The sequence below is a fragment of the Rhyacophila brunnea genome, unplaced genomic scaffold (genome assembly GCF_057557595.1).
Source record: "Rhyacophila brunnea isolate RB1 unplaced genomic scaffold, BYU_Rbru_1.0 scaffold_8, whole genome shotgun sequence".
NCBI classification, from domain to species: domain Eukaryota; kingdom Metazoa; phylum Arthropoda; class Insecta; order Trichoptera; family Rhyacophilidae; genus Rhyacophila; species Rhyacophila brunnea.
In genome coordinates, this window is record NW_028233350.1 from 8,889,059 (window position 1) to 8,909,512 (window position 20,454).

Below are 20,454 nucleotides of genomic sequence, written 5' to 3' on the forward strand. Positions count from 1 at the left end.
GTAGAAAAAAATACGACACCTGACGGGACTTGAACCTGTATCTGCTAGATTCGCACCAGTATGTTTTTTACAATTAAACTACGGGCATCTTAATTAATTCCAACAATTTTAAAATGCTGAAATGCCGACGGGTGTTATATTTTACTATTATGGTATGACTATTTAATTAGTTACCGCATTTAAATAACATGCTAATTATAACGAATGGCCAAATAATGAGGACACAACAGGTGTGCCGTCCGCGTGGAAAGGATTAAATTCTGAAATCTTGTGTCTTATGCGTTGAATAAAAAAATGTTCAAACACGCGCGTTACCATGATCTTACTCCCTACTTCATTTATCGTTTGTCAATTTATGGCTACGGCCGTATAATGTACGAGTAGCTTAACCACTGGGAAATGCCAATAAAAATGGCGTATTTCAAAAAAATACTACCTTATTCTTAGGTCAATAATTATTATAAAGCAATCATTATTCGTAGGATGTTTATCACATTTGAATTATCAAAGACGTAGCTTATAATCAATATCTTTAGAATTATCTTCAAATGTGTTGGTCGTGCCCATTTTTGAATAATAAAATGCCTAATTCTTGTCAAATTTGGGATCAAAAACATATTTTTTTATCGTAAATATGTCATTATAATATAATATAATATAATATAATGTGATAAACATTATATTATAATGTTAACAATAATTTTACTAATGGTTTTGTAAATGCGTTTCAAAATTAATAAATCTAAAAAATCTTAACACCACTGCACATGGATGTACTGAAATATGACTATATTCTAAAACATTAGAGCGAGAGGTTTAAAAGAATACTATTTTATGTACTTAAAATACTTTATGCAGTCATCAAATGTTTAAAATAAATATAAAGGATACTAAGGCTTCAAAATTATATAAATAGATTATCTAAAACGTTTAAGGAATGTCCAGGGTTATGCTCTGAAAATACCATAAAAGCTCTATTTTGACCTACGCTGAGCATGTGGGCCCTTAACGAATATTCGTTGTATACAAGCCGTCGGACAGTTATTTTTTTTCGTTTCGGTTCAAGTAAAAAAATATATCGGTTCGGTTCCGGTTTTCGTTAAAAAAACGGTTTTTCCGGTTTTCGGTTCAGCTCTTAGTGATTAATTGTTAAAAGTTTCCGTAAGACGTGTTGTGCCTATAACAATTGAAGTGGGGAAAAGGATATTGGACCAAACCTAAAAAACTGATATTTTTTCCCTTTTCGGTTCCGGTATTCGTTCCGATAAAAATAACGGTTTTCCGGTATTTGGTTCAGTTTCGGTTCGAAACCCAAGTTGTGTGCTTACGCCCTACGAAGTAATATACCAATATACTTCACCAGTTCCAGTTAAATGGCATTTAACTGATCATTTATAATTTATAGTAATATAATTAAATAATAATTACTTATTACAACGTATAGGTACAAGATAATTAAAATAAGTTTTTTTTTTATTTTTTTTCCTGTATGATCGAGAGTTGGATGAAAATAATAATATTTAGAATATTCTTCGATAATATTCATAAAGTGATGTCATGTAGCCTCTCCTTAATACCAGTTTATTTTTTTTAATCTATGAATTAAAAAACATATTTTATAAATATTAAACTTGTTAAAAAAATGAAAATGTTAACAACTACCTTGTAAAAAATATTTTTAAAACACTTAAAAATAAGTATCAAAATAATAATGACATGAGGTACCTACCTAAGTAAAAAATTCATCTACCGCAGGTTTACAGAACTTAAGAAAATATGTTTATCTTCCAAATGATATCATTATAAACTCATTATTTTTACATGAAGATGCTTCATACAAGTTACCTGTTGTGATATTCAAGAAAAGAGATACTTACTTCAAAAATAACATTGTATATTCTTAGATGCTTATTATTACTGGATAGTTGTAGTGAAGTGTATTTTTACCACGTTTTTATTAGCTCGTATTCTTGTTTGTCCAGTACACATTTTTTCTCGTGTGTCCAGTCCTAGCAACTATATTATTAATATATACGTGCGTTACTATGGAAATCAATATGAAATGTCATAATGACATTTCAGTATTCTATATATTTATTCAGTATTTCTATCAAGCACAAAAAAAAGTATTTATTAATACATAGAATTGTCAAGTTTACATTATTCAACAGAAAATTTAAAAATATCGTTTATAAAACGTTCTTTTTATCTTGTAATTATTATAATTAATTGTATTATTTTAAAGTCAGAATTTTGTTGTTTATTATTAAGTCCATATTGTAAAAAATACACACGTCTCTATTAAATTTATCCTTCATTGTCGGAACCTAATGACGGTGAATTGTGGATAATATGATATTATTTACTGTCGCCTAGTCTTTCCCTTGTATCAGTTTCACACTTATTGGCATCACGACTAGGGAATCCAATCTCGAGCCAAGATTTTAATTCCGGGATGTCGGAATTACAATTTGACGATATCGGGATTAGCGAAATAATATTATAACTCAATGCCCTTTTAATTAATTTTGTAATTAACGTGTTAATTTGCATTTGAAAAGTAATTAGCAAAAACACAATTTTGTGCGGCCCGTAAGCTATGGGTTAACTATCGAAAAATCGCCAATCCCGGAACCAGTTCTGGGATTCCGGGATCAAAATTTTGGATCGGGATTGGATTTCCTAGCAGGTAGGTACTTATACTAATATCAACGTTAAATCTTATTACTACTGTGAATCTTGGATCTAAAAAAATGGGATCTCACGAGATCTTGGTGTTATATTATTTAAATTATATTAGATAGGAAGCACAAGAATATTCAAGCTGCAGTTTGCTTCGCGATTTGGTTTTATGTATACTTAGTTGAAAACCTTGACTCGCATAAATGTATAATATTTTGTTGAAAATGGCAGTAGTACATTCAGTACTTTGCTTAAGGGCGGACGTGCTCAGCGTAGGTCAAAATAGAGCTTTTATTTCATTTTCAAACCATGATCCTGGACATTCCTTAAACGTTGTAGATAATCTATTTATATAATTTTGAAGCCTAGTAACGCGCGTGTTTGAACATGTACCAAACCGAATTTTTTTTATTTTTTTTAAACAGTACATGTTCAAACACGCGCGTTAACATGATCTTTCTCCCTACTTCAATTTTAGTTTGTTAATTTATGGATACGGCCGTATGTTGTAGCTTAACCACTGGCGAATAACAAAAGAAATGGCATATTTCAAAAAAACACTACCTTATACTTAGGTCATTAATTATTATAAAGCATTCATTATTCATAGAATGTTTATTACACTGGAATGGTCAAAAACATAGCTTATAATTAGTATCTTTAGAATTTTCTTCAAATGTGTTAATCTTGCCAATTTTTTGAATAATAAAATGCCTCATTCTTGTCAAATTTGGGATCACAGAGATTATCTATATAATTTTTTATCGTAAATATTTTACAAAAATAATCTCGTCAAAAATATACTAATAGTTTTATAAATGCGTTTAAAAAATTAATAAACGTAAAAAATCTTAACACCGCTGCACATTCATGTACTGAAATATGACTATTCTAAAACATTAGAGCGAGAGGCTTAAAAAAACACTATGTTATGTAATAAAAATACTTTTTGCAGTCATCAAATGTTTAAAATAAATATAAAAGATAACAATGCTTCAAAATTATATAAATAGATTATCTACAACGTTTAAGGAATGTCCAGGATCATGGTTTGAAAATGCAATAAAAGTTCCATTTTGACCTACGCTGAGCATGTCTCCCCTTTAATGTTGGTCAGAGACACGCCAAGGGAGACAGCCACCCGGGTGCCAGCCAACATTGCCCCACCGACAAGAAATATTTTTATAATATTCAGAATCGCCCGAGTGTTAGTTATTTTTTTATTATAGTATATTAATATTGGCAAAATATTCATAAAATTATTGCAAATGAGATGATAATCGTACTATAAAGGCACTTTCAATATATAATTTTCGCGATTTACGCAACATCATTAATATGTTATACCATTCAATTTAATGCTAATTAATAGGAACTTTACAAAACAACGTTTTGTTTTGTAATACCAATAACACACCGATAATGATAGTACCTACTGCCACCGTGGGATAAAAAAACAATCGAATCAAAAGAGTGCGGTTTAAAGCAGATTACCAAGCAAAATGGCACAATGCGATCATGGAAGCGAATGACGTCATTTCCTGTATTTTGGTCCATTGTTCATTATATATTTAAAGAAACTAATTGCTGGTTATAACAATCAACCGGTAGTGTTCTGAGTATTCAAGTCTGTACCAAATTTTAAAGCCAGTGTATGTTATATTGTATCTCTACCTGGTTCGTTTTTGTCTAAACGAAATCAACGAAACACCATTGTTGTATTCAGAGCTCGTACATGTTAATATAATCACCTTGGAGTGTTATTTTTTTTTTATTAAAACGTGTTTCTGTATATTCTCACTGCGTGATGTTTTAATAAAAGAGAATTATTAATCTTTATTGAATAAAGACAGTTAAGATTTGCCGCTCCTCTGTGACGGGCTGGCAAGAGTGTACGTCGTATAAAAATATTTTTATTCAAAACATAATTTGTAATAATATAACAAAAAAATAGTATTGCCATAAGACACGGGTTATCTCCATTATTTTATTTTAAATGAAACTATTCAAATTGTGTACGAATTTGACTATTATCATTGCTTGTCTTATCGGAGCTTATTTTTATTGAAAAGGTCATAAAACGAATTTTATGAATTTGATTTTTTGTGTTTATTTAGTAGAAATAATATAAGTGACAAAATGAATCACAGTATATCGTGTGTAGTAGTTGTGTTATCTATAATCTACTTCTCGGCAGAGGCAGGGATAATTGAAGATGTAGCCGGTCAACTTGGAAGCCATGTGAATCAATTTGGTGATAGAGTGAGAGACACTGCCTACGGTCTCGGTAGTCTTTTGAATCAAGGTGGGCAACATAATGAGGCTTGGCACAGGCAACACGGCGTTCCATATAATCCTCATGAGGGACTTCCACACAACGAGTTTGACGGTCACCACCACCATGGCGAACATGGAAGGCCACACGGTCACGGACATGGTCATCATCACGGGCAGAATCATTACGGGGGAGGTGGATACGGTAGGCCTCCACCAGGTGGATTTCAACGACCAAATCATGGGGGTTATGGGCAAGGTGGGTATGGACAGCCGGGATACGGACAAGGTGGTTACGGACAATCAGGTTATGGTCAAGGAGGTTATGGGCAAGAAGGTGTTGGGCAAGGAGGATATGGTCAAGGAGGTTACGGTCAAGTAGGCTACGGTCAAGGAGGTTATGGCCAAGAAATGCCTGGACAAGGAAGTAATGGTCAGGGTGGATATGGTCAAGTAGGCTATGATCAGGGAGGCTATGGACAAGTTGGTTATCCCCAAGGAAATAGCAATCCCACTGGAAATGGTAACATTCCTGTTTTCGGTAATAATAATAATGGTGGAAACAAGTTTCCCAGTCTGCCTAATTCAGGAAACGGTCAACCAGGCATGATAAACAACAATGGTAAACCAGCCATGAAACCAATCACTCCAGTAGGAGGTAATGTAGGCACCCCTGGGATGGGCACAAATCCTTTCAATAAGCCTCCAGGTGGATCTAACCAAATCTCTACTAACGTTCCTGGACAAATGAATCCAAATATATATGTACCCATGAAAGTTCCGGGGTCTACTGGAAACGTTGGAATAAATTCCGGAAATAATGCAGGCAATCAAGGTACAGATGGAGATTTCGTATTGGATGTGAGGGCTGGTAATGGAGAAGAAGAAAATTCTGCCAATGATGCTGAGACTCCTGCCAAAGACGACGAGACTCCTGTCAAAAGAGATGCCGTTGAAAACGTTGATGCGGTGCAGCCTGGAAGCATGTCTATTTCATCACGGGCTTTCATAGATACTCCGGTGAGGTGCACAGGTGGAAAACGCCTAACCGGTAACCGGTGCAGATCGACTTATTAGCATGCAGAATACGAAGTAAGTAGTCTTGTCCTTGTGGACCTCTAATTGATGCATAATATAAGGTTCAGAATTTAATGACGATTTGGTGCGTCAAGCGTTTTTTTTTTTTTATTTTAAAATTATAACAATACCTATACACATTTTGATTGGCTGCTAAACACATTTTGCAAGAAATATAAGCAAAATAAAACTGGATATTTTTTCCGTATGATTTTTAGTTATTTTATAAGTTATCGATCATTACATAATTCGTGTGAAATTGCACGACTAAACGAGTAAACGTAGATAGGTTTTGAACATATGTGTGACTTATCGGTTTTTGCATATGCCTTAATTATTAATAAACATTAAATCTATTTTCATTAGATAAAAATAACCGTGGGTACGTACCTACTAGATATCGATTTTTTTCCCCCCAAAATAAGACCAGATGACAAGTAATAAGGTAATAATCCCACATTTGGGTTTTATAGGTATCAGTTTATATAATTAGAATAACATGTGCATTGTGTATAACTGTATATTATAATATATACACCATAATCCCCACATTTAGAAGCGGGCCCCCAGGCCACCCCTACCTATCGCTAAGGTTAAAGGCAATGTGACACTTTTTCCAAATGGTATTTAAGGTAAAATTAAGGGTAGGTATTCAGTGTCTTTTTAGCGATTTTTTGTGTTTTTATTACAAACACCCACTTGCATTATTTAAGTTGTCGAGTATCGACATACAATATTAAAAATTGCATTCTACAACGTCATATTGAAAAATATGAAAATTGCGCCGCAGGCAACTTTTTTATTATTAGGTAAAATTTTAGATGTGTATTATCTCACTTATTTGGTCGACCAGCCACGTCGGGCCTCCCTGGCTAGAGCTCTCCCAGTCCCCCCCTTGTGAATGGCATGATATACATACACAAAGGTCAGAAATGAATGATTTGCTAGAGATCTATGACCGAACAATCGGTAAACTTTGTAGGAATAATATTAGTATCATTATGATGGTCTTTCTTTTATTATTATGAAAATCAACATAAATTAATGATTATTTAAAAATATGTAGTAAAACATTATTATTTTAAGCGCATTGGTTCTAAAACTCAAATTCGAATTCAAAATCTGAATCTACTTTACATATACACAATAAATGTAAGTAGTGAACTTTACGTGATGTGGATTCAAGATAATAATAATATATTATGTGGTTATAAGTGTTTTTCAAATTACTCGTCAACATTACGTAATATACAGTGGGTTTAACCCTTGAATGCATGATTTGTACATATTTTGTCATTTCTCCAGGTATTTTAACAATGGAAAAAATAATTAAAAAAAACATTCCAAACATCATTTTAATTTAAAAACAAGTAATCTTTGTCCCACGGTGGCCGCGCGGCTTGAGCGTTGGACTGTCACGCCGTGGGTCTCAGGTTCAAATCCTGGGTCTGACAAGTACACATATTGTTTTTCAATTCGTGTGTGAGTAAGGGTATGGACCTAATAGGTTGTGCAAGTGGCTGACATCCATTTCTCGTAAAAAATAAATTCTGTTAATACAAACCTCTACTCTGTGGAGGCCCATATGATCCTATTAGGATCGGACATGGTCGAAAAATAACACCTATCTCACATGATATGATACGTTGCGCATTATGGGTCTTAATAATATAATTGGTGAAAATATACATTTATAATATAATGATAATGGAAAATTTTTTTCCTTTGCTGTAATTAGTTTTATAATAACGAAAAAAAACAATGAATTCAGAAAAAAACGTGTGAAAACCAAATTTCACCCATGTCAAATAGAAGCTAACATAATTAGGGTCCAGTATGTACCATCAATGTCAGTTTTGAAAATTTATTAAAAAAATATCGTAGTCATTAACTAATAGAACTTACTTTTGAAACACATAGGTGTCACTAAAAGTACAAAATTAAAATACAGTCTATCTATAGCATAATAATATATCAATCAATATCCATCCCTTAAGTGAGTTTTTACAAATTGTGCACTGAGCTAAAAAAACTAAATATTTAATATCCCGTATTTGACTGTTAATAGTTCACACACTTTGTAACCATATTGCATGCCAATAACCCGTAACGTAAAAAGGGGTAAAGCAATCCAATAAAATGTGACATATTATATAAAGATAAACATCCAAATTCGCCATATTACTTACTGTTTTACCTTTTAAATAATTCTAAAGAGACATTTTGAAACTGAATTCAACACGCTTGACAGTTTAGAGGCAAGATACGGGTTATTACAGGTTTATTGCTGCAATGTTCAGATATGGGAAATTACTAAATGGCTGTATAATTTTTGTTAAAATAACTATGTACAGATATGGAAATTTCGCTGTCGATGGGCAGTATTTTTGTTGTTTTTAGTAGGTACATCAAAAAGTCATTTCGTCATATAGGTCAGATACGGGGTATTGACATTAGACTATCGATATCCTACATGATGCACTAAAGGGCCTTTGAGCCTCTCACCACGATAAAAAATAAAATAAAACCCTTAAATTTCAACTGTCAACGTACCTAGTGAAATATCAATGTATCCAATTTATTATTGCAGATGGTGGTAACACATACCTACTGGTATAAATGGTTTATTTTTTTATGTAAAATACGTATTGGTTTGTGTGGTCGTCTTATATGTCCGTTTAATGTTAGTTACAGGGATTCTGGTATGTTATAAGTAGGTAAGCAATATTGTATACTTACTCAATTATTTGTGATTTAGTAATTGTGTGCCTGGTTTGAACTGTTCGAGCCCCCTTTTAAATATTCTGATGAATCGATTGTGTCAAATGTGTGAAAGAAAATTGCCGCTGGTAGAGTAACTATATAACTTTGCACTCCGGTTCTAGGATGAAAATGATGTAATACATTCTAAAAATATTTTTTTACAAATTATAATATTATCTATTTATTTATTTATTACTACATCTAATAACACATTTGATCTAAGTTACATAATACAACAATTGAATAAGGACTCAAATAGATAGATTATTTTCCTTCATATAATTATAATATGTGACAAGCTATAGACCGGGTGCTGATAGGAGCTGATAGGAGGAGAATATTATGAGAGACGCAGTTAATTGTCTGATTCTTCTACCTGAGACGATAGTATACACTTTCACACGAAAAATTATGCCTACCACTCCTACTTTAAGAGCACACTATCTATCTATATAATATTATTATCCAATCTAAATTACTGATGAGGTGTAGAATTTTCTGAATATTTTTAAATATATACAATTTAGAAAACCTCAGAAACAAGCATGCAGTTAAAAACAATCTTGAAAAAAAAATGGATGCCGGACGTGTCCTTTTCAAAAAATTTTAAGATGTATTTCTGTTGTGTTCCAGATAGGGATTGCAATACCGAATGAATATATCAATACCGGTATTTCGGTATTTCTTATTAATACATTCGTCGAAACAGAAAAAAAAAGTACCTATCAATAGATATTTTGTTGGATGTACTATCAATGTTGGATCAACAGTTATAGTATAATTGGAAATATTTTCTTTTTCGAAATATTTTATTTCATCTCGATAATTATATAAATCTATTTGAGGGATTTTGTTTTAATGTTATTTATCTTTTGTTGGTTTCATTCAATATATTTGCGTTATGGCAGCGTAAAACTTATACAATAAATTTAATATACAATGTAATAGTAAGTATTAATACTATCGACTGAAGGTACATGATGGAATTTGAATTCAAATTCTAATGGATTCAAGCTCTGTACTACTCCATTTAAGTCGTTTTTCACATTGTCAGTGTGTGTTTACCTTTGGTGAGTGTACACGGCGCCTGAAGATGCCGAAAGGCGAAACCCGGGTCGCAAAAAACGACTTAAATGGAATAGTACAGAGCTTGAATCCATTAGAATTTTAATTGTAAGTAATGAAAAAATAACATTAAATTCATTTTCAAAAAACATAAATGTGTATGCTTTCTTAACACCGAAGATAACGGTATTTTGGATTATTTAAACCGGTATTTCGTCATCGATAAATAATTGAATACCGGTATTATAATTCCTAGTTCCAGAACTATCTTATTTTCAATCAAATCTTTTGAATTATTCGTCGAATAGAAAAGAAGATTTTTTTTAATGATTTGGTTTATATAATGATTATTTTTATTTAAAAATCAGTTTTAATTTATAATATACAATGTTAACAAAATATATTCTTCCTTAATATAAATCACGATTGTTGCTGATGTTATTTTAACATTATTAAGGTCCAATTATGACGCATATTTACAATATTTTTTATTTGAGGTCATATGGCAATAGTTCAAAAGATTTCTGATAGCATTGTATAATTTTTCATCAATAATTATTTTTGTTTTTCGTTAGTGATACAAAAGTGTATAACTAAAATAAAATATTCTTTGTGAAGTGAAGACGTACATTTAAAATGGCGAGCAATATAATATTAAGTTTGTCGTTATTTTTAATTTTTATCTTGTGTAAAAATTCAGTAAATTCTCAGTACTATGGGTATGGTCAACGGAATTACTATACGCCTTACCAGAACAACCCAAGAAACTATTATCCACCGATGCCATCTCCCTATTACCCACAGTATAATGGAGGATACTACCCGACGAATCATCCCCTATTACCGCAACAACCAGTTAATCCACCACAACAACCAGCTGATCTGCAACAACAACCAGCTTATCCACCCCGTCAACCAGTACAACCAGCGATTGTGATACAGGAAGCAGGTTTCAAAAAAATTAAAGGTTCAGCTTTGGACTTTCAAGAAGGAGCTGTGATTGACTATGAATACATATACGATTCTCTTCCACCGATGACGACGATGAAAAAAGTAATGCTCGGTAAAAGGAAGAAAGTTAACGCCAAGAAATCATCAAAGCCCAAGGAGAATAGTAATAGCTCGACAAATACAAATACGGTGTCTAATTCATACTCCAATATAAATGGTGTCATTAAAAATATTACCAACGGAGTCCCAGTGGAATCAAAGGTGAAATCCATGCAGATTCCGAATCAGAAACCGTGGATTCCAAACCAGTCATTGCTTATAACTAAACCTGTCATGACAAGGCCAGTTACTATTAGGCCTGTAGTACCAATTATCGAGGTAATACTTCCAAAATTTCCAAGTAAACCAGTGATATCGACTAAACCAGTGATATCTACTAATCCAGTGATATCGACTAAACCAGTGATATCGACTAATCCAGTGATATCGACTAAACCAGTGGTATCGACTAAACCAGTGATATCTACTAATCCAGTGATATCGACTAAACCAGTGATATCGACTAATCCAGTGATATCGACTAAACCAGTGATATCGACTAAACCAGCGATATCTACTAATCCAGTGATATCGACTAAACCAGTGATATCGACTAATCCAGTGATATCGACTAAACCAGTGATATCGACTAAACCACTAATTGTTTCACCATTGCCGGATATTTCAACTAAGCCTCTACCCTTGCCAAAACTTGATAACCCTATGATAGAGTTGCCTATTTTGCCTGATAATGATGACGATGAAGAGGATCAAGATGTAGGAGAAGATGAATATGAAGACTCAGAGGAAGAAGACGATTTGAAGGAAGATTATTCGCCAACCAACTCCAAAACTGATATATCTGAGAACACCACTAAAAAATCTTGGTGGGGTTAGATGAGAAAATATGGAATTAAATGTTTAAAAAGTGTTTCATGTACCTAATAATGACAAAATATAATAATACAAATAATAATTACTGACATAACTTGAGTTTAATACAATGGTAAGTTAAAAAAAGTGTTTGGTACTTGATATGCTAGAATGTTATTAGAGTTATAAATGCAATTATTTCATTAAAAAATAACGTACGAATGTCGAACATTATTACTAGGTAATAAAAAACATTTTTGTATGTCAAAAGCAAATGTTTTATCCAATATTATACAGAATAAAATATAAAAATATATAAAGAAGTTATTTATTTCATATTTATATGCTAAAAAACGTTGAGATGTAACCAATTATTTACTATATATCTACGTGTGATGATCATGACGTTATAATAAAATTAATGTTGTTATAATCCTTGAAAGAAGATAAAAGAATAATTCCAAGAAACATTGTGAATAACAAGTAATCGAATGAAGTAGATAATAAAGTTTAATTGCAGTAGCAACAAATATACTGTCTATACTGATAAAGCTCTATAATAATTAAATGTCCATAATATTGTAAAAAATATGCGGTGATTACATTATGTAGAGCGTAGGCAATAAGCACATCACCAATGTATACGATGTATACGAAGTAGGTATAATTACTTTAAAACAACGTTTTTTTGTTAATTACTCTTATTTAGATTTATAAATAATTATGGTGCATACTTAGGTAAATATGAATAATATGATCGGTGTTATTATAGGAATGTAGTTCTAGTACTATCCAGGTGCCAACTGATGAAAAATGGAGATTCAGTATGGTACCTATAAAATATATTATAACTTATAACATATTGAACATCGATTAGATATATATAAAAATGATTTCAAATTATACACATTGTGATTTCTTAAAAATGGTTATAAGTAATATATATTATACTAAATCTATGAATATTCAAATATAATTGCAATACATACTAACTACATAGAGAACACCAAATAAACTAAATTTGGCTAATAAATATGACCACACCATGTTGAGTATATTGCGATAAAAACACTCAGATGATTTAGAAATATTTATAAATTAACTACATCTTACAATACTCACGTAATAAGCCAAACATAATACCATTCGTTATTTTATAGTATTTAGTAGTAATAAAAATATATTTGATTGTTGTAGGACTGTAGGATTAAATTATAATTTATTAATAAAATATAATATTATACTTTCGAATTGAAATCTAATAATATTGTTAAGATTTACCAACAGATGTCGTAATGACTAAATTAATGAAAATGATTAAACGAGTAGGGTGCAGATGATACTAATATGTAATTTAAAAAAGAGTAATTTAATGTAGTAAATTAAGATTACTAGATGACTTCGTCTTTTGTGAATTTTATTCCTATCGTTCAGTATATCGGCTATTTTCAAAATTTGTTTGCTGTTGGGTTCTTGTAAAGTGTAAACCGACAAGAACCGTGTTTTATTTAGACATGAATTTTATGTCAGTACTATATTATACTACCCAAAGAGGTTGGACGGTCTTTAATATACGGCCATATATTTCCGATACATCATTTTACGGTGAAGTGCGATACGGCGAACTGCATACGTACAAGTTTCCGGACACGCGGGCATCATGGTCAATAAAATTGTTATTATATTAATAATAACGAATATAATTTTATAATATTAGGCCTGGCTTACCCTTATTTCATATAAGTACTAAAAAATGTTAATACACAGAAAGAAATAAATAATTTGAGGCATTTAGATACATTTGTTGACAGGTCCCTTCGCTTACATTCGATCACCACCTCAATTATTGCCTTGAAACAACTCGAATAATAACTTACATTATAATCATGTAGGTAACGCATAAATTTAGCATGGATACATGCTTTTGCCTTGACCTCCCGGGCGGATTCGTTACGAAAAATCGCACAGGCGTAACAAAAAATTATGTCACAAAAGTAGTGCTTCGGAAATGACGTGTAAACCCGCACCCCGCAATTTATTTTATTTTCTTTCGAATTTGGACAACCAGCATTCAGAGAATCAGTAAGCAAAGCATGTTCCATGTTTAATAATTTTAGCCGTCAGAGTTTAAGTATTTTTGTTACATTGACACATCATGTAATTCAAATCTTAAATCATTATTTTTGTTTGAGACAATATACATGTAGGTATACTATGACGTTGTCTTGGTATTAAAAACAAAATGACCAAGACAACTAAATTTTACCTACGATTGCTTTCGTTACAATATGAAAAATTCGAATAGTTTTGCGACAAACGGAATTGTTTTCTTCTGATTTTTTTTTTTTTTTTTTTTTAAATAAATTCATATTGTTGTCATAAATTGAATTGACTATTCGAGTTCAAATGACTACGATGCCAGTCATAAAAAACGATATTGAGACCTCATGACCTTCACGTAGGTACCTAAGACCGCCACTGTTTTAGATTAGGTTTCGTGGAAATGCTCAAATTCTCAATAACTGGTGTGGTGTGTATGTCAATTTAAGATTTTTGGTGTAAGTACCTATTTGTCTGTTTAAAATAGCCGAAAATAAATAATAATAATCACAAGATAAAAAGAATTTTTTTATATACAACGTTTTTTTCTGTTGAATCATATAAACTTGACTTGACTAGCTTAAACGATCAAAAAAAATGTACTTGATAGAAATGATACTGAAATATCAATTTCACATGTCATATTGATTTCCTTATTAACGCAGTATATTTATTAATAATTTAGTTGCTAGGAACCCAGACTCCTAGCAACCGATAATGGTGTCGAAATAACTTTTCATATAAAACAGAATTAACTGAAAGTGAAATCAATTCTACTTAAAGATGGCTAAAAGTATTAAAAAAATGCATTGGCATCGTGTTCATCATATTCTAAAAGTTTAAAATGTCTAGCTAGTCGGGAAGTTAGTTAAAAAGCAATTGCAAGATTTGTATCGGAAAAACAACCACCGGACAAATAAGAATACGAACTAAGAAAAACGTTGTAAAATAGGCTAGTAGGTAGTTAAATAACGTTTTTATAAAATTTTCAGATAATTTGTAACTAAAAATGAAAGAGGACGGCATTTTAAGTCTGCTTGCCAGGGACGTCACTGAGTTTAATATGTAATGAGAGTGCATTAAAGGCAGTGACGTCCCATGGGAGTAGGCAGATTGAGCGTCGTTTGGAGGCGGCAGTTATCCAAAGGGCGGCAAATCGAGGAGAAACATTAGGTATACATAGAAAGCTACCTAAACTTAGTAATAAAGGAAATATCTTTCCACTAAAAAATTCAGCTCACTGGTTGGAAAAAAAATATTAATTAGGTAGATGCTATAAAAATTTTAACAGGGCTATATTTTTTGTCGGGTTTGCGATGTCTAGTTTACTTCCGTTGTCCTTGGACGTCGCGTTCTTAGTGAACAGCAATGACACGTGCATACCTAATTTAAAATGTATCCAAATATGTTTGTCAGTCACTCGTAAGTTTTCGAAGCTGTCAGGTGCATTTTTAAATGTACATACCTTTCTGAAACCGTAGACTCGCAATATTGTCTATAGAAGCAGAGGTGGCATTTAAATTAGATTTAGTGGTATCCCTATATCTTGTTAGTAATGTATCCATACAACACATTTCTTAGATATTGGAGTCATGAAAGGATGTACTCTATAAAACTGTATAAAAATGTGGCGGCATTTTGGCACTGCCTAGGGGCGGCATTTTGTCTAGGGACGTCACTGATTAGAGGCGAGGAGTGGAGGTAGGTTGTTAATATTCGACACAAATAGTGCCCAATAAACTTTGTCAGTCGCACTTATATGTTTTCATTGAATTGAATTAAGAATCCAATCTGCAGACGGTGCATGTTAGTTTTTAAACTTCAATTAAATCCTTCCTAACCAAACCATACTAGGAACCGACAAAAATATTGCACACTTTTTCAGTCATATAAATTTGTTTTCGTTGAATTAAATAAATTACAGACGGTGTTGGTTAGTCTTTTCAAATTTCATTAAGCCCTGCCTTAGCCAAACCATAATCGATAAAACACATTATTCTATCGATAAAATATTAAAAATGATACATGGTTTAATGGCATAATTTTAGATATTTTATAGATAAATGAATATTTTTCTACTATTATCTCCTACGACTTGGATTAGGCAAACACTATACATGTGCAACAAACACTATTTACACACTGTAGTCTTAATTCAATGAAAACAAATACGTTTGACTGACAAAGATTAATATGCACTATTTGTGTCGGATCTTAAGGGGGTACATGCTCGTCGAAGGTCAAAATTGAGTTTTTATTGTATTTTCAAACCATGATCCTGGACACTCCTTAAACGTTGTAGATAATCTATTTATATAATTTTGAAGCCTTATTATCCTTTATAGTTATTTTAAACATTTGATGACTGCATAAAGTATTTTTGTTACATAAACTAGTATTCTTTTAAACCTCTCGCTCTAATGTTTAAGAATATAGTCATATTTCGGTACATAACTGTGCAGTGGTGTTAAAATTTTTTACATTTATTAATTTTTAAACGCATTTATAAAACCATTAGCATAATTTATTACGAGATAATTTTTGTAAAATATTCACGATAAAAAATTATATTGATAATCTCTGTGATCCCAAATTTGACAAGAATTAGGCATTTTATTATTCAAAAAATCGGCAAAATTAACACATTTGAAGATGATTCTAAAGATATTTATTATAAGCTATGTTTTTGACCATTCAAGTGTGATAAACATCTTATGAATAATGATTGCTTTATAATAATTATTGACCTAAGAATAAGGTAGTGTTTTTTTGAAATACGCCATTTCTTTTGTCATTCCCCAGTGGTTAAGCTACAACATACGGCCGTAGCCATAAATTGACAAACTATAATTGAAGTAAGGAGTAAAATGATATTGATGCGCGTGTTTGAACATGTACCGTTTAAAAAAAAATAAAAAAAAATTCGGTTGGGTACATGTTCAAACACGCGCGATAACATAATTTTACTCCCTACTTTAATTATAGTTTGTCAATTTATGGCTACGGCCATATGTTGTAGCTTAACTACTAGGGAATGACAAAAGAAATGGCGTATTTCAAAAAAACACTACCTTATTCTTAGGTCAATAATTATTATAAAGCAATCATTATTCATAAAATGTTTATCACACTTGAATGGTCAAAGACATAGCTTATAATAAATATCTTTAGAATCATCTTCAAATGTGTTAATCTTGCCGATTTTTTGAATAATAAAATGCCTAATTCTTGTCAAATTTGGGATCACAGAGATTATCAATATAATTTTTTATCGTGAATATTTTACAAAAATTATCTCGTAATAAATTATGCTAATGGTTTTATAAATGCGTTTAAAAATTATTAAATGTAAAAAATCTTAACACCACTGCACAGTTATGTACCGAAATATGACTATATTCTAAAACATTAGAACGAGAGGTTTAAAAGAATACTATTTTATGTAACAAAAATACTTTATGCAGTCATCAAATGTTTAAAATAACTATAAAGGATAATAAGGCTTCAAAATTATATAAATATATAATCTACAACGTTTAAGGAGTGTCCAGGATCATGGTTTGAAAATACAATAAAAACTCAATTTTGACCTTCGACGAGCATGTCCCCCCTTAACAGCTTACCTCCACCCTTCGCCACTGGTCAGTGCATTGTACATTTTGTATAGCTCTTCATTGGTTGTGTATTATTCTCCAGCCACCTCCCTTCCCTTATTTAGTTCCGAAATCGTATATGTAACTATTAACACCCATTCGTGTACATCCATGCGGACCTTTTAATTAATAATTAATTACCACATTTAAATAACATGCTAATTATATCTAATGGCCACTTGGTGGGCAATGCAACAGTTACGTTGGATGTAGTGAATGGGTTTTAAACGTTAAATTATTCTGTCAGTGCATATGTGCATTCTGCAACAAAATGTAAACATTTGTACATCGAAAGTTAAGTCAGATTTATTCCAATCCAATATAATATTATGAAGCCCCTTTTTTTTAAATACCGTTTAAAATACGAGAAAGTTGTTGTTTATTTTTAATGCTTATATTGTATTTCAAATTAGAACAAACATACATACTCTCTTTTGCAATACATACTATCAGTAAAATAATTTATCATTTAAATTAATATATTTCTATATTACTTCTTTTGGTGATTTTTGAAATGTATTATCAGTCATTACATAACATTGTTTGAAATAAATTACACATACAATATAAAAAAATATACCTACCTACCCACTTATATTAAATTTGTTAGATGTGAGCCTGTTTTTTTTTTAAATTACGCCTCATATTGTGAGTAGTTATATTTTTTGTTAGTGTTATCAATTATTTTTAAAAACAGTTCCTCAGTAGCGGTTCGACGTCAATCAAGTTGGTAGGGTTTAGCCATTAATTATTAAATATACATACCTACCTACTTTCTCATATTATACATTATGTACCAAGTTACTTATAATAATATGATTTCATTTGTGAAGAAATGAGTATTTTTTCAGAATAAATAATATGATTCTCTGAGTCATTACTTAATCGCATCTAAAAAGCGTGCTTAGAAATATTCACTTCATAATAATAATTATTATAGACTTACCATTATCAGTTTTGAACAACGACATACAGCGAGCGTTTTCACTCACCAGGGGTTATTTGAGTCGCTCCCCAGTATGCGTTCACATCATTTGTAGAACGACATTTGTACCGCGAAGATGGGATAGGACCGAATGACCCCGGTCAAAAAATAGACGCCATAGCTTTAAAATTTGTACATAGGTGTCGCCGTGAAATAGGGCGTATTTAATTTTACAATGTTTTTATTAGGTCGTATACTTATTTGTCCGATGGTTGTTTGTCCGGTACAATACTTGCAATCGATTTTTAACTAACTTTCCGACTAGCTAGACATTTGAAACTTTTAGAATGTATCAGAACACGATGCCAATGCATTTTTTTAAAAATACTTTTAGCCATTTTTAAGCAGAATTAAATTCATTTTCAGTTAATTCTGTTTTGCATGAAAAGTTATTACGGAAGAAATCCGTAATCCAATCCACTATTATTGGTTGCTAGGGTCCTAACAACTAAATAATTAATATATACGTGCGTTACTATGGAAATCAATATGAGTGTCAAAATGACATTTCAGTATTATTTCTATCAAATACAATTTTTTTGATCATTTAAGCTAGTCAAATCAAGTTTATATGATTCAACAGAAAGTTTAAAAACGTTGTATATAAAAAAATATTTTTATCTTGTAATTATTATTGATCATTTTAATACCGCGTAATCATTATTATGTTATTAAATAAATTACAATAATTATTACTTTATTTATTTGTATAATAATAATACATATCTTTATATAATCGCGACGGGTTTAGATGGATAAAATAAATTAAATATTTCATTTAATCTTTAATCATGCAATTAAGTAGGTATATTATGACAATGATAAAAATATCGGACGTATATTTTTGACATGATAACGATGTGAGGATGGTCCCTACGAACCTTTAAGGCGAAGTCTTCACTGAGCCTTTTTTAAAGAGGCCCCTAGCGGAAAAATACGACGCTTGCAATTTGAGACATTTTTTTGATAATTTACAATTTCAACTGTATTAATGAATAAATATGTATCTAAAAACATTAAAAATAAAAATATTTTTTATTTTAAGTCAAAGACAAACTTACAATTGTAAAAAATGTAATAAAATGTGAATTTGTTCTATCGGACCGCACCCTATTATTACATATATTTTATGGTCATATTTATTATTAAAATTTAGTTTATTAAGTTTTCTAAGCATCACCTAAGCGATTTTTGACTAATTCATAGTTTCAATATTTTTTATATCTATTTTAAAAAACATCGATTTTTATAAAAAATATAAATGTGTATAACTTGAAATCCTTTTTATTTATATCAAATCAATCATTTTTATAAATATAAATAAAATATTTATATTAATATAAATAAAAAGGATTTCAAGTTATACACATTTATATTTTTTATAAAAATCGATGTTTTTTAAAATAGATATAAAAAATATTAAAACTATGAAATTGTCAAAAATCGCTTAAGTGATGCTTAGAAAACTTAATAAACTAAATTTTAATAATAAATATGACACTAAAATATATGTAATAATAGGGTGCGGACCGATAGAACAAATTCACATTTTATTACATTTTTTACAATTGTAAGTTTGTCTTTGACTTAAAATAAAAAATATTTTTATTTTTAATGTTTTCAGATACATATTTATTCATTAATACAGTTGAAATTGTAAATTATCAAAAAAATGTCTCAAATTGCAAGCTTCGTATTTTTCCGCTAGGTGCCTCTTTAAAAAGGGCTCAGTGAAGACTTCGCCTTAAGATAGAGTCGCCTCTGGTATTCTCACGTATTTGCTATCTACAGAGGTACACACCATTTACGTTATGAAATTAACAATAAAATAACATGTCCATTTTTAAGATTTAAATAAGGAACTAATATTATAACAATGCCACTGTAAAGATGTAAATGCCACTAGAAAAATATACAAAAAATAGTATTTAAACATGAAAAGTTCAGGGGCATGCTGTTTTTGTGTACTTATTTACGTTAGTGTTATATATA

General features: G+C 31.0%; 2 protein-coding genes across 2 annotated transcripts in view; both read left to right on the forward strand.

Moving 5' to 3' along the window:
• Positions 1-4,220: 4,220 nt before the first annotated feature.
• LOC147063888 (uncharacterized) overlaps positions 4,221-20,454 on the forward strand; it is a 34,397-nt gene continuing 18,163 nt past the window's right edge. The window contains exon 1 of the mRNA XM_085958886.1: positions 4,221-6,048. Coding sequence (XP_085815012.1) covers positions 5,000-5,338 — 339 coding nt within the window. The 5' untranslated portion in view covers positions 4,221-4,999 and the 3' untranslated portion in view covers positions 5,339-6,048. The remainder of the gene's footprint in view (positions 6,049-20,454) is intronic.
• LOC147063889 (uncharacterized) lies at positions 10,375-12,038 on the forward strand. The gene has a single exon (XM_085958733.1). The coding sequence runs from the start codon at positions 10,498-10,500 to the stop codon at positions 11,746-11,748; it is 1,251 nt and encodes a 416-aa protein (XP_085814859.1). The 5' UTR covers positions 10,375-10,497; the 3' UTR covers positions 11,749-12,038.

What these genes read in the sequence shown, in the direction of transcription:
- LOC147063889 (XM_085958733.1), top strand. Translation starts at nt 10,498, where the DNA reads ATGGCGAGCAATATAATATTAAGTTTGTCGTTATTTTTAATTTTTATC.